Here is a 13,851-nt window from a genome sequence, read left to right as displayed (position 1 = left end):
AACACAGTGAATGTTCCTGAGTGGCCGAGTTACAGTTTTGACTTAAATCTGCTTGAAAATCTATGGAAAGACCTGATAAAAATGGTTAGCAATGATCAACAACCAATTTCACAGAGCCTGAAGAATTTTGAAAATAATAATGTGCAAATGTTGCACAATCCAGGTGTGGAAAACTCTTAGAGACTTACCCAGAAAGACTCACAGCTGTAATCGCTGCCAAGGGTGCTTCTACAAAGCACAGGTAAAAATATATGGCAAATAGAAATCAAACTGGATGGTCTACAGGAGGGGTTGAGGGTAGCTGAAGGATGGGATTAAAAACAAACAAAAGATAACTATTGGAAAATACATTTTGTCCGTAAAATGTATATTATATGTATAAGCTGTTATAAGTTGGATGCAGTTTCTAAAAGCGCTTTCTAAACAGTCGCAGTAGGAACTGGAGCCGTGTGTTGGAGCCGTGTGATAATGATGTATATTGGTAATGTACTATAGGTGACGGCCAAAACTCCGGCTCCCATTACCCATCTACGTACTCAGTCGGTACCTGAAATCTTTCCCTCTCGCTCTTTGCTCTCTAAGTCACCTCTGAGTGTTCAAAAGGAGCCGCCTCTCATCTCCTCTCGTCTCCCACTCGAGTGCCACCCCCGACCACCCACGCTATACACACTTCCTTTCAAGCCCACGTACGTCGCTAGCTAGCTAACGCGTCTTAAAAAGAGAGAGAGAGAGAAAGGGGTGTGGATCAATGCACTTGTTAGTCCCACAGATCAAAGCATCAAGCCAAGGATTATCTCATTATTGAATTACATCGATCTCTCTCCTTCTCCCTCATCCCTCTCACCTTTTCATCCATTCAGATGTACTTGTTTGTACTTTACAGCAGGGGTGTGTTTTGTTAGTCTTGTAGGTTCGAGACTGCACTTTCACTTATCGTGTTTTCTCACATTTTCTACTTTTCTAGTGGTTTGGTAGAGGAAAATGTAAATACAGTAATTGTAACTCTGTTAGGTAACCCTAACATGACCTGGAATCTAGTAATAAAGGTCAACAGCTCCCCTCCTCTTCCACATGAAGCGTCACACTCTTCGTCCTCCACCTGATTGCTCCTTGCCGGTTGACATGAGTCGTGACGATGTGTGTGTGTGTGTGTGCTGCACTGATTGGAGGTGTAAAAGCTCTGTGTGTCATTGAGGACCATGCTGTAAACATCTTACTTGGACCCTGTTACGACTCTCCTCTTGACTGTTCCATATTTGTTTGTACCCACTAATGATAGTCATGTTCGTGCCTGTGTGTGTCTGACTCGTATCTTTGTGTGTGTTGTGTGTCTGTTTCTATGTGGCATGTCTTTGTGTGTGTATGTGGTGTGTGTGTGTCTTGACGTGTGTGTGCACGTGTGTGTGTGTTGAGCAGAAGTACTCGGCCGCATCGCTGTGCAGTATCACCACAGAGGTACTGAAGGTGCTCAACGCCACAGAGGAACTGATTGGTGAGGCGGGGGGCGATAGTGTCACCCCATCTGAGTGCATGAGCGCGTCTGAGTCCTTCCTCAGCAACTTAGAGACCAGGAAGCTGGACCAGAAACTCACCAAGATGGAGGAAAACGTAAGACCCAGTGCCTACATACATCTCGATGTTGGTGGTCACTATCTGGCCATGCTAGAAAGGACCAAATGCAGCGCTTTCTAAACCCTAAACTTAATCCTTATCTTAACCTCCACCATAACCCTAGATAAAAAAAGAGTAAATAGCATATGTGTACTTGCACATCTGAACTCACTATCTGAGCCACTTTTGTCCATCTTAGCATGACCATATAGTGACTACCACCTGTAAAGACTAAACAAGAAAGGCCCAAGGATAGAGCCCTGTGGGTCCCCAACATTGTTATGCTCAGCACCTGTGCCCATTGACCTTTCCTGTAACACGTGACTTGTCCCTGTAGGTGTACATGGCTGCGGGGGCGGTGTACAGCCTGGAGGGGGCACTGGGGGACCTGGAGAAGGTGGCCCGAGGCATCAGCAGTGGCACCTCAGACAGAGACCTGGCCTTCCTGGAGGACCAGGTGGCCACTGCTGCCGCCCAGGTGCAGCAGTCTGAGCTCCAGGTAGGGGGTCCATTCATATCCAAACGCCCAGTTGTTTCTATGACTGCATTCCATGCTGATTACATTTCAGACGCAGGTCAGATGTGATGCTTGCCCAACTGTGCAGTTGATGACGTGGCAGTGTGTTTGGGATGGAATGCAACCAATGTTTGATGGTCCTGTAAGAATGCAGGTTTTAATGTAGAGACTGGAGAGAATGTGGCAATGTGTAATTGTATTCTAATGGTGTCTTCTAAATTAACCTGATTCATTCATTCATTCAATTAACCTGAGCCTTGATTTACTCTACACTACATCTACAGCAAATGTAGTTTTTATTTTCAGAATCATTTGGAATCTTTCTCCTCCAGGTATCAGACATCGAGGAGAGGATATTATCTCTAAAAACAGCTGGACTGAATGTCACCGCCTGCAATCGTTTCTCCAACTTCTCCAAGCCAAAACCTACGGTATACTGTAGTATATTCCCACCAGACAATTATTACACACAGCTACACCCTCATATTGGCCACTGTATTCACCGTACTGATCTGTCACTCTGCAGCCTCAAACCCTTGACACATCACGCCAACAGAGGAGAAAACTACCTGCCCCTCCGGTCAAAGGTAACGGACAACTTGTTGAAATGATCACAAAGGAAACCTTTTGCTGTTGAACAGTGTTAAAGGTTCTATTTAATCCATTTACTCTGTTAAATGGAGTTTATAGGATTGGCTCCCCTTGATGATAGAAAAAAGTACCAGGTCGCAAAAAAGACCCAAACTTTGTCACTTCATAAAATCCTAAGTTTTTCAGACTGTGTAATGTCACGCTGTCACAATGAGAAGTTTTTTTCCCCTTTCAGGAGTTTGAAAATACACTCACACCCTCTTTACGCTTTGATGTGCGTGTTGCAATCGATCGCGGCTGACATCACTGTGGCAACACAATGTTGTCTGCTCCACAGAATAACGCACCCTTTTTTCATGTGCGGACATTGGCTTGGCAGAAAGATTTTGTGTTCACACTCAGAAGACTAACATCACATTTGGATCTAAAGGAAGAGGTTGAATGGATGCCAGGCTAAGTGTACCAGGTAGAGAGGGAAGATGTAGAAAGGAAAGAGAGAGGTTCCATTAGGAACGAGAGAAGGAGCACACAGAATAGGAGACGGCTGCGCCATTAACCAATGGGGCACGCTTCTTTTCATGTTAATAATTCATTCATTATTAATCAGGGTTTTCTTTTTTTTTTGACACCAACAAGCAGCTTTTCCACATGGTCAATGAAATCACTCTGTTTTAGCCTTACTTTCCAAGTAAAACACAACACAACACAACAGAGGCTAAATCAAAGAAGTCTCATATGGTCATAAATCATTGATTTCAGACAGGGGTCGACGGTGCATCTTTTGAAAGAGACTCATTAGACAATCAATCAATCAAATGTATTTGTAAAGCCATTTTTTACATCAGTAGATGTCACACAGTGCTGTTACAAAAACCCAGCCTAAAACCCCAAAGAGCAAGCAATGCAGATGTAGAATTACAGTGGCTAGGAAAAACTCCCTAGAACGGCAGGAACCTAGGAAGAAAGCTCGAGAGGAACAAGGCTCTGAGGGCTGGCGATTTCTCTTCTGGATGTATCGGTGGCAATTATAGGAATACAGGGCCATTAACGTTAGATCCCTCAAGATGTTCAAATGTTCATAGATGACCAGCAGGGTCAAATAATAATCACAGTGGTTATAGAGGGTGCAACAGGTCAGCACCTCAGGAGTAAATATCAGTTGGCAAATCAATTTATAACATTTTTGACATGCGTTTCTCTGGATTTTTGTTGTTGTTATTCTGTCTCTCACTGTTCAAATAAACCTACCATTAAAATTATAGACTGATCATGTCTTTGTCAGTGGGCAAACATACAAAATCAGCAGGGGATCAAATACTTTTTTCCCTCACTGTATATAGTGAAAACAAAAGTCCTAAAAAAAAACAGAACCTTGAGGAACACTTATTTAGATAAGACCCACAGATTTAGATCAGATCTAAACCAGGCAAAAACTTTTCTGCGTAGACCATTTTGGGTGTCCAATCTCTAAAAAACAACAGTGGTCGCCAACGATAAAGGCTTGCACTCCTTCTTTATTTTCTCTTCTTTTTTTGGGGGTGTTGCGCTGAAGGCGGTAGGTGCACTTAATTCAGAAGCCCTGTGCACCGGGTAAACAAAGTGTTTCCATTTTGAACCATTTAATTTGTCTGAAAAGATTGACTTTGCCTACCCGGTGGCCCGGGATATCTGTGGCTAAACCGAGTGTTCCTACTGCGCTGGCCAATAGGATCGCTCAAATCACCGTACCTATAGAGCTTCTACGACCCCAGCCACAGCAAAGTGTTATACTAGCCTATATAACATTTATTAACTTCATGAGTGAGTTCACATTTGTTTTTATATAGCTCAAAACACGGTTCAACACTATTACAAAACATAAAACGCGATTCTCCGTACTTGCGCTGCAATGAATGAGCAGCCAAGTGTATCATTAGCCCTGCATTTTTATTATTATTAGCAGCATGTCGTGTCTACTTTAATATAGAGGAATGTTTCACTTTCTCTGGTCATAGGAACAACATAACTTTTGAGCATGACTGAGGCAGATGCGGTGCGACTCAAGTTTCGCCATCGGGTGGAAGAGGTGTACCCTCTCTGGTCAGTCTCACTCGAGGAATGTTCAAAACAATTGGGAACTCGGAAATCTCCGACTTCCGACTTCAGTGAGTTGGGAACTCAGAAAAAATCAAGATCCCAATTTTTTTTGAATGGTCATCCAACTTGGAATTCCAAGTCGAAAACTTTCCGACCTAAAGATCATTGACGTCTTGATTTGACCTTTGTTTTTGTTTTTTTGGGGTGGGGGTTCCCAGTTGCCTTGAAAGCACCATGACCATCAGATGGCAGGTACAGTAAAAATAAAAGTAAAATTAAAAATTATTTCAATTTATGGTCCGCAGTGCATTGCAAGTGCTACACCAACTGATCTATTTTGTTATCAAAGATCGAGTTTTGAACTATGATATGGTCTGAGAATAACAATATTGTCAGTCCAGCCAAAAATCTGAGTGGTAGATCTCGGCTAGCTTTTTGACTGTGAAAGTGATCTTGACTCAAAAGGTTGGTGTTAAAAGCCGGACTAAGGTCTAGTAGCACAACGACAGACGCAGAGCCTTGGTCTGACGCCATTACAAAGGAAATTTACCACCTTCACGAGTGTGGTCTCAGTACTATGATGGGGTCTTAAACCATACTGGAGCTTTTTTTTTACACAGTTTAAGTCGGAAGTTTACTTACACCTTCGTCAAATACATTTAAACTCAGTTTCTCACAATTCCTGACATTTAATCCTAGTAAAGATTCCTTGTCTTAAGTCAGTTAGAATCACCACTATTTTAAGAATGTGAAATGTCAGAATAATAGCAGAGAGAATTATGTATTTCTGCTTTTATTTCTTTCATCACATTCCCAGTGGGTCACACGTTTACATACACTCAATTAGTATTTGGTAGCATTGCCTTTAAATTGTTTAACTTGGGTCAAACGTTTCTGGTAGCCTTACACAAGCTTCCCACAATAAGTTGGGTGAATTTTGGCCCATTCCTCCTGACAGAGCTGGTGTAACTGAATCAAGTTTGTAGGCCTCCTTGCTCGCTTTTTCAGTTCTGCCCACACATTTTTTATAGGATTGAAGTCAGGGCTTTGTGATGGCCACTGCAATACCTTGACTTTGTTGTCCTTAAGCCATTTTGCCACAACTTTGGAAGTATGCTTGGGGTCATTGTCCATTTGGAAGACCATTTGCGACCAAGCTTTAACTTCCTGACTGATGTCTTGAGATCTTGCTTCAATATATCCAAATCATTTTCCTCCCTCATGAAGCCATCTATTTTGTCCCTCCTGCAGCAAAGCACCCCCACAACATGATGCTGCCACCCCGTGCTTCACGGATGGGATGGTGTTCTTCGGCTTGCAAGCCTCCCCCTTTCCCTCTGAACATAACGATGGTCATTATGGCCAAACAGTTCTATTTTTGTTTCATCAGACCAGAGGACATTTCTCCAAAAAGTACGATCTTTGTCCCCATGTGCAGTTTTATGGCGGTTTTGGAGCAGTGGCTTCTTCCTTGCTGAGCGGCCTTTCAGGTTATGTCGATATAGGACTTGTTTTGCTGTGGATATAGATACTTTTGTACCCGTTTCCTCCAGCATCTTCACAAGGTCCTTTGCTGTTGTTCTGGGAGTGATTTGCAGTTTTCGCCCCAAAGTACATTCATCTCTAGGAGACAGAACGTGTCTCCTTCCTGAGCGGTATGAAGGCTGCGTGGTCCCATGGTGTTTATACTTGCGTGCTATTGTTTGTACAGATGAACGTGTACCTTCAGGCGTTTGGAAATTGCTCCCAAGGATGAACCAGACTTGTGGAGGTCTACAAAAAAAATTCTGATGTCTTGGCTGATTTCTTTTGATTTTCTCATGATGTCAAGCAAAGAGGCACTGAGTTTGAAGGTAGGCCTTGAAATACATCCACAGGTACACCTCCAATTGACTCAAATTATGTCAATTAGCCTATCAGAAGCTTCTAAAGCCATGACATCATTTTCTGGAATTTTCCAAGCTGTTTAAAGGCACAGTCAACTTATTGTATGTAAACTTCTGACCCATTGGAATTGTGATACAGTGAATTATAAGTGAAATAATCTGTCTGTATAAAATTGTTGGAAAAATGACTTGTGTCATGCACAAAATAGATGTCATAACCGACTTGCCAAAACTATAAAGGGCTGAAATTAGTTAAAGGGCTGTTTGTTAAAGGGCTGAAATTAGGGATGAAATCCCGTTCACGGGATGATATGACAACAGCCAGTGAAAGTGCAGGGTGCCAAATTCAAAACAACAGAAATCTCATAATTATAATTCCTCAAACATACATGTATCTTATACCATTTTAAAGCTAATCTTGTTGTTAATCCCACCACAGTGTACGATTTCAAATATGCTTTACAGCAAAAGCACCACAAACGATTGTTAGGTCACCACCAAGCCACAGAAAAACACACACATTTTACCAGCCAAAGATTTTCCAGCCAGAGTCACAAAAAGCACAAATAGAGATAAAATGAATCACCAGATGACACTCATAGGACTTCATATTACACAATACATGTATGTTTTGTTTGATAAAGTTCATACTGATATCAAAATCTGAATTTACATTGGCGCATTACGTTTACTAGTTCGTTTACTCGAAGAAACATTTCAAACTAAGTACAGAATCAATCATTAGGATGTTCTTATCATAAATCTTCAATAAAGTTCCAACCAGAGAATTCCTTTGTGTCTTGAGGAGCAAGTGGATATCATGTGGAATGCGTGTGACCAGGAAATGGCTGACTGCCAGACTCATGGCTCATTCTGCTCTTATTCAGTCCCACAACACAGTAGAAGCCTCATTCACATTTCTATAGACGGTTCACATCTAGTGGAAGCCCTAGGAAGTGCAACTTCATTATATCTCAATGAGATTTCAATTGGAACTGTGTTGAAAAGCTACCAACCTCAGATTTCTCACTTCCTGTTTGGATTTCTTCTCAGGTTTTTGCCTGTCATATAAGTTCTGTTATACTCACAGACATCATTCAAACAGTTTTAGAAACTTCAGAGTGTTCTCTATCCAATACTAATAATAATATGCATATATTAGCAACTGAGACTGAGGAGCAGGCCGTTTACTCTGGGCACCTTATTCATCCAAGCTACTCAATTACTGCCCCCCAGCCATAAGAAGTTAACAAGAAATTTGTGGAGTGGTTGAAAAACAAGTTTTAATGACTCCAACCTAAGTGTATGTAAACTTCCGACTTCAACTGTACATCATTTGTCTTCAGGAAATAGTGAGTTTCTCAGCAACAACTTTTTCAACAACAACAAAATTTGAGGAATGGGAGATTCGATATAGGTAGATAGTAAAGAAATAAATAAATAAACTTGCGGTCAAGGTGTGGCTTTCTCAGGAGAGGCTTTATTACTGCCACTTTAAGTTACTTTGGTTCACATCGTAAGGATAGGGAGCCATTTATTATGTTCAGTATATAAGTAGGCAGTTGGAAGATTTATAGGCCCTGACTTTTTTTGTAAATGTGTCGACGAAAACTTGGGTGTCTCCATTGATCTGAGGTTCTGGCAGTTCTGTGCAGACTTTGGACAACTACACCTATTCAAAGAGGAGTCTGTAATTTGCTTACTAAAGATCATGATCTTTTCATTGAAGAAAGTTATGAATTCATCATTGCTGAAGTGAAGCGCATCCTCACTTGGGGATGCTGCTTTTTAGTTAGCTTTGCAACAGTATCAAATATATATTTAGGATTGTTTTTATTCTCCTCAATCAGGTTTGAAAAGTAGGCTGATTGAGCAGCAGTGAGGGCTTTTTGATATTGCACTTTCTAAGATAGTCATAAGACTTCCAATTTGGTGGAGTGACATTTCCGATCCAATTTTCTGGAAGCTTCTTTCCGGGCTCTGATATTTTCTGTATTTCATTTTGTTTTGTTTTTAGTGGTGCGACTGCATCCAGGGTATTACGCAAAGTTACTTTTATATCCTCAGTTAGGTGATTTTACTACTCTGACATCCTTGGATAGGTGGAGGGAATCTGCAAGGGCATCTAGGAATCTTTGCGTTGTCCGAGAATTTATAGCGCAGCTCTTGATAATCCTTGGCTGGGGTCTAAGCTAATTATTTGATTGCACATGTAATAAAATGGTGGCCCAATAGTCCAGGATTATGAGGAAAAACATTTATATCCACAAAATCTATTCCACAGGACTAAACTAGATCCAGGGTATGACTGTGGCTATGCCTAAGTCCCGAGACATGTTGGACAAAATCCACTGAGTTGATGATGGCTCCGAAAGCCTTTTGGAGTGGGTCTGTGGAGTTCTGTGAATATTGAGGTCACCAAAAATGTGAATATTATCTGCTATGACTATGAGGCCCAATAGAAGTTCAAGGAACTTTGTGAGTAACACTGTACACGGCCCAGGAGGCCTGTAAACAGTAGCTATAAAAAATGTATTGAGTAGGCTGCATAGATTTCATGACTAGAACCTCAAAAGATGAAAATTTAGCCTTTTTTGTTGTCATAAATGTTAGCAACACCTCTGCCTTTGCGTGATGCTCTGGGGATATGGTCACTAGTGTAACCAGGAGGAGAGGCCTCATTAAACCCAGTAAATTTATCAGGCTTGAGCCATGTTTCAGTCAGGCCAAATCACATCAAGTTTATAATCAGTGATTAGTTCATGAAGGATCTTACATTAAGTAGTCCTATTTTGAGATGTGAGGTATGATCACAATCTCTTTCAATAATGACAGGAATGGAGGAGGTCTTTATTCCAGTGGGATTGCTAAGGTGTGTTTAATTTTGTCAGACCCAGATCGAGGCACAGGCACGGTCTCAATAGGGAAAACTGAGCTGACTACACTGACTGTGCTAAGGGCAGACTCCACTAAGCTGGCAGGCTGGCTAACAGCACCCTATCCCATTGTGGAGCTAGAGGAATTAGAGCCCTGTCTATGTTGATAGAAAAGATGAGGGTACCCCTCCAGCTAGGATGGTGTCCGTCACTCCTCAGCAGGCGAGCCTTGGTCCTGTTTGTGGGTGAGTCCCAGACTAGAGCATCATGTAATGATTATTTAACTAAGGGACTAATGTTTTACTGTTTCTCTCTCAGTGATGGGAACTTCTACATTTTATGCCCAATTCTGAATAGATATTACCAGATACACTGAGTATACAAAATATTAGGAACACCTACCAAGTGACAGATTGACCAAATGAATCCAGGTGAAAGCTATGATCCCGTATTGATGTCACTTGTTAAATCCATTTCAATCAGTGTAGATGAAGGGGAGAAGACAGGTTTGAGACAATTGAGACAAGGATTGTGTATATGTGCTCTGGGCAAGACAAAAGATTTGTGCCTTTCAACTGGGTATGGTAGTTGGTGCCAGGCGCACCGGTTTGAGTGTGTCAAAAAGTGTGTTTTTTACGCTCAACAGTTTCCCGTGTGTATCAAGAATGGTCCACCACCCAAAGAATATCCAGCCAACTTGACACAACTGTGGGAGGCATTGGCGTCCACATGGGGCAGCATCCTTGTGGAACACTTTTGACACCTTGTAGAGTCCATGTACCAACGTATTGAGGCTGTTCTGAGGGCAAAGTGTGGGGGGCAATATTAGGAAGGTGTTCCTAATGTTTTGTACACTCAGTGTATACGCAATGCAAACTACATTAATGGTTATGCTGTGTAATAGCTTCATTTGTCATTGTGACTATTGAATACACTCTTTAGCTACCTGAATAGCTCAAGTCATATATTTCTATATGTATTTCCTTGTTTTTCTCCAGATAAGGAGTCTGAGCAGCAGGTAACAGCACTTCATCCGTAGCGACAGACAGAAAGCACAAAGAGTCCCTCAGGGGCCCCGCGGGGTCTCTCCACTCCAGTGCCTTGATCCAGCGTCTGCCTTGGGCTATGCAGGGGCCAACACCTGCCCTGTGCACCCCACCCAGCGCTCTCCTCAGCCAGGCACGGCCCCATCCAGTCACCCCATGAATATCTCCAGACCCCCTTCCCTGCCTCCCCGAGCCCAGGACCGACTCATTCAACCCCTGTCCCAACCTACTCCATCAGACCCCTGGGCCTCATTCACTGTAATTACCACACCACAACGCCCACAACAGGGTGGTTTGATAGACGACGTGTCTCTGCCTTAAAATCAGCGAACGAACACTCCTCGCCGAGACAACTCACTGTCCTACTGTCAAAAGAAGACCTAACTTCAAAGTCCTTGTACAGAAAATAAGAAAACCTCGTCAGTCTTTTTTTTTTCTAACTGTTTGCAAGGGTGTTGTAGGTGTTTGAAGATGTGAAAAACCATGTGAAAACTTCTGTGATGAATGTCCCAAAAGAGGCTGAACCATGTTTTATATTACTTGTTGTTTCTCTCACTGATGAAATGTCACGATGAATTGCCGAGCACCTACAGAACCTGTTCAATGTTGTTGTTGTATTATCATTTCTGTGTACAGACTCAAACGTAATCATTTCCTTGAACTAGCAGACAACAATCCTCATTCACGACGCTCTGGTCTGACGCGTTTTCGAATTTTAGATGAGAGGTTCACTTTAAAAAACATCTGGCGTCCTCTCCTGTTCCTTTAATTAATCATTTACATGAAGGTAACAGGTAAACACACCTCAATCTTTTCACGGGGGCGATTTTGAGACGAGCTCGTTACTCTAGCGCGTAGTTACCGTGTTTAGAGAAAGATTCACTACATTGCTCGGCCCACACAATGACAGTTTATGTCATGTCTGTTTTATAAGGCCAAAATAACCGGTTGTGAGACTTTGGCATCTGTCTCCGGAGAGACCCAAGGCCAAAATAATGCAAGGCAAAATATTTAGTTACATGAACAAATAATGAAACGTTTATCACACAAATGGTCTACCTATTATATAAAGTATATGTAAAGCATTTATGAACTGAAAGAAATCCCGACATTAGAATAAATGGACACGTTTCTTAACAAAAACATCTCTGTATGACATCTTCTCCGTTCTGTCTTTTTTTTAAATGAATATAATTCATTCTATAGCTAGAGGACTCCTGATATCTCCAGGAGTGATACATAAAATGTGTGTCTTTATCTGTTGTCTAGTACTGTCTTTTTGCTAGCTAGGGCCATCTACTTGATATCTGTCTTCCCAGTAGCATACTTGGGTGTGTGAACTGCTGACTGTTCATAACTTGCAGATGATGGTTGACACATTAACTAGGATTAAAGGACAGGGCGATTTGTGCGTGAACTAATAATCACACTCTGATTTATTTTCCTACTAGCACTGACATTTCTGATAGCTACTTTATTGAGGAAAAATATATGTACTATGACTGAGATATTTGGCTGTCCCAACTAGCTATCTGAAGATCAATGCACTTAACTGTAGGTCTCTCTGGATAAGAGCGTCTACTAAATGACAAAAACGTCAAATGTATTTTTTTGCTTGTTATTTTTATGTTTCATTTGTTTCAGCTTTGTGGCCTTTATTTGGCATACATTTTGATTTCTCTCCTGTGCTCTATGGCTCCAAAAATTCATTGTACGTTGTGTTAAATATCTTGTAAAGATTTATACATAATGAAGCCTACTGGGCTTTATGACAAAATGCCATGAAAAGCATGATTTTATTTTTGTACTTTTGAAGATTGATTATTACGCAGTTCTTTTCACTAAAACAAAGTGGGCGGAAACCGGCCTAGGCTTTATTCTCCTCCTCTGAAAGGTTTTTCTCATCAGTTAAGTCTGAAACCGTGTCATGTTTCCTTCTTCAAAGTGCTTTACATGTATGCCTGCATTAATTGTCGGAAAATGTGTGATTTTAATGGGGATGATGGTATTCATATTCATGATAACGTGGGAGATGTGATAAATAGCAGTTGATGCAGTGTCTGGTATTACTCCAATGACCATGGGGAGAGTCTGGAATGCCAGGCCTGTTTTTTATCAGCGTCTCAGAGTAGGAGTGCTGATCTAGGATCAGGCTTTCCCTGTCCATGTAACCATATTCATTGTGATCTACAACACAAAATGGATCCTAGATCAGCACTTCTACTCTTGAGATACTCTGAGAGGCCCTGGTCTTTATATTGAAAATATTAGATAGTATATTAATATAGAGGAGATGAAATACAGTGTTGAGGGATTCTGTTCCTTAGTAATTACAGGTAAAATAGCATGACGTTTGCGCTGGTTCAGGTTGTTACGTGCAGCTTGACCTTTCTTCAAGCCGCACCTATCAGGTGGGGGTCCTGTTGTGGCTCAGTTGGTAGAGCATGACACTTGCAATGCTAGGGTTGTGGGTTCAATTCCCACGGGGGACCAGTATGAAGTTGCTCTGGATAAGAGCGTCTAATAAACGACAATAAGAATAATATGTAACGCCCTGTACCGGAGCTAGTGACACAGGTTATTCCCATACCTATGGACTTCTGTTATATTTATATTATATTTGAACACTGTCCACTGGTAAGTCCTTCCATCCATCCTATGATCCCATTTTGCAGGTTATGCATATTGTTTCCTGTATGTCGTCGTTGTTCCTGGATGTGTGTTGTGTATCAACGCATGTTTCTGGTTTTAAATAGATGTACAAAATTCGAGAAGCACAGCCAAGGGGTTCATTATTATCAATGTCCTGTATTTTTCTATTGTAAAAAAATATATTTTATCTCACCTCCTAAGTTGTTTATATATATATAAATATATATATATATATATCCATATATATGTAAAAAAATAATAATAAATGGATATGACATAAGATAATTGCCCAATCATAAACTTTATCCTTCTGTGTTGTCTGTGGGAGGCAGCCAGCTGTCTATGTTCCTAGGCCGCAGTGAAGTTCACTTTGCACACCTCTGATGGACTATTCACTCACATGCGCAATCGTTTGTTGCAGTCCATATCATGTGTCGGGGAAAAAATATTAAGACGCAAAAAATACAGATTCTCTATGTGCCAAATTGCTCTGATTGAGAAAAAGTGTAATACTGACTGAATAAAGTTTGCACCTGAATGACCTCTGGAGTTTCCTATCATTCCTAACCTTTGGGGATTAATGAAGTATGGTCTTA

General features: G+C 41.3%; 1 protein-coding gene across 4 annotated transcripts in view; it reads left to right on the top strand.

Annotated features, from left to right (window-relative positions):
* myripb (myosin VIIA and Rab interacting protein b) overlaps positions 1 to 13,798 on the top strand; it is a 172,090-nt gene extending 158,292 nt beyond the window's left edge. For 3 of the 4 annotated variants that reach the window (XM_036944256.2, XM_090199849.1, XM_090199850.1), the window contains 5 exons: positions 1,417 to 1,608; positions 1,949 to 2,110; positions 2,461 to 2,559; positions 2,655 to 2,715; positions 10,556 to 13,798. In XM_036944256.2, coding sequence (XP_036800151.1) covers positions 1,417 to 1,608; positions 1,949 to 2,110; positions 2,461 to 2,559; positions 2,655 to 2,715; positions 10,556 to 10,596 — 555 coding nt within the window. In that variant the 3' untranslated portion in view covers positions 10,597 to 13,798. The remainder of the gene's footprint in view (positions 1 to 1,416; positions 1,609 to 1,948; positions 2,111 to 2,460; positions 2,560 to 2,654; positions 2,716 to 10,555) is intronic. The other variant, XM_090199851.1, reaches the window with a different exon arrangement.
* Positions 13,799 to 13,851: the final 53 nt, after the last annotated feature.

This window comes from Oncorhynchus mykiss, chromosome 15 (assembly GCF_057628025.1).
Source record: "Oncorhynchus mykiss isolate SJ-2025 chromosome 15, ASM5762802v1, whole genome shotgun sequence".
NCBI lineage: Eukaryota > Metazoa > Chordata > Actinopteri > Salmoniformes > Salmonidae > Oncorhynchus > Oncorhynchus mykiss.
Note: the sequence above shows the minus strand (reverse complement) of the source record. Positions and strands in the feature narration are given on the sequence as shown.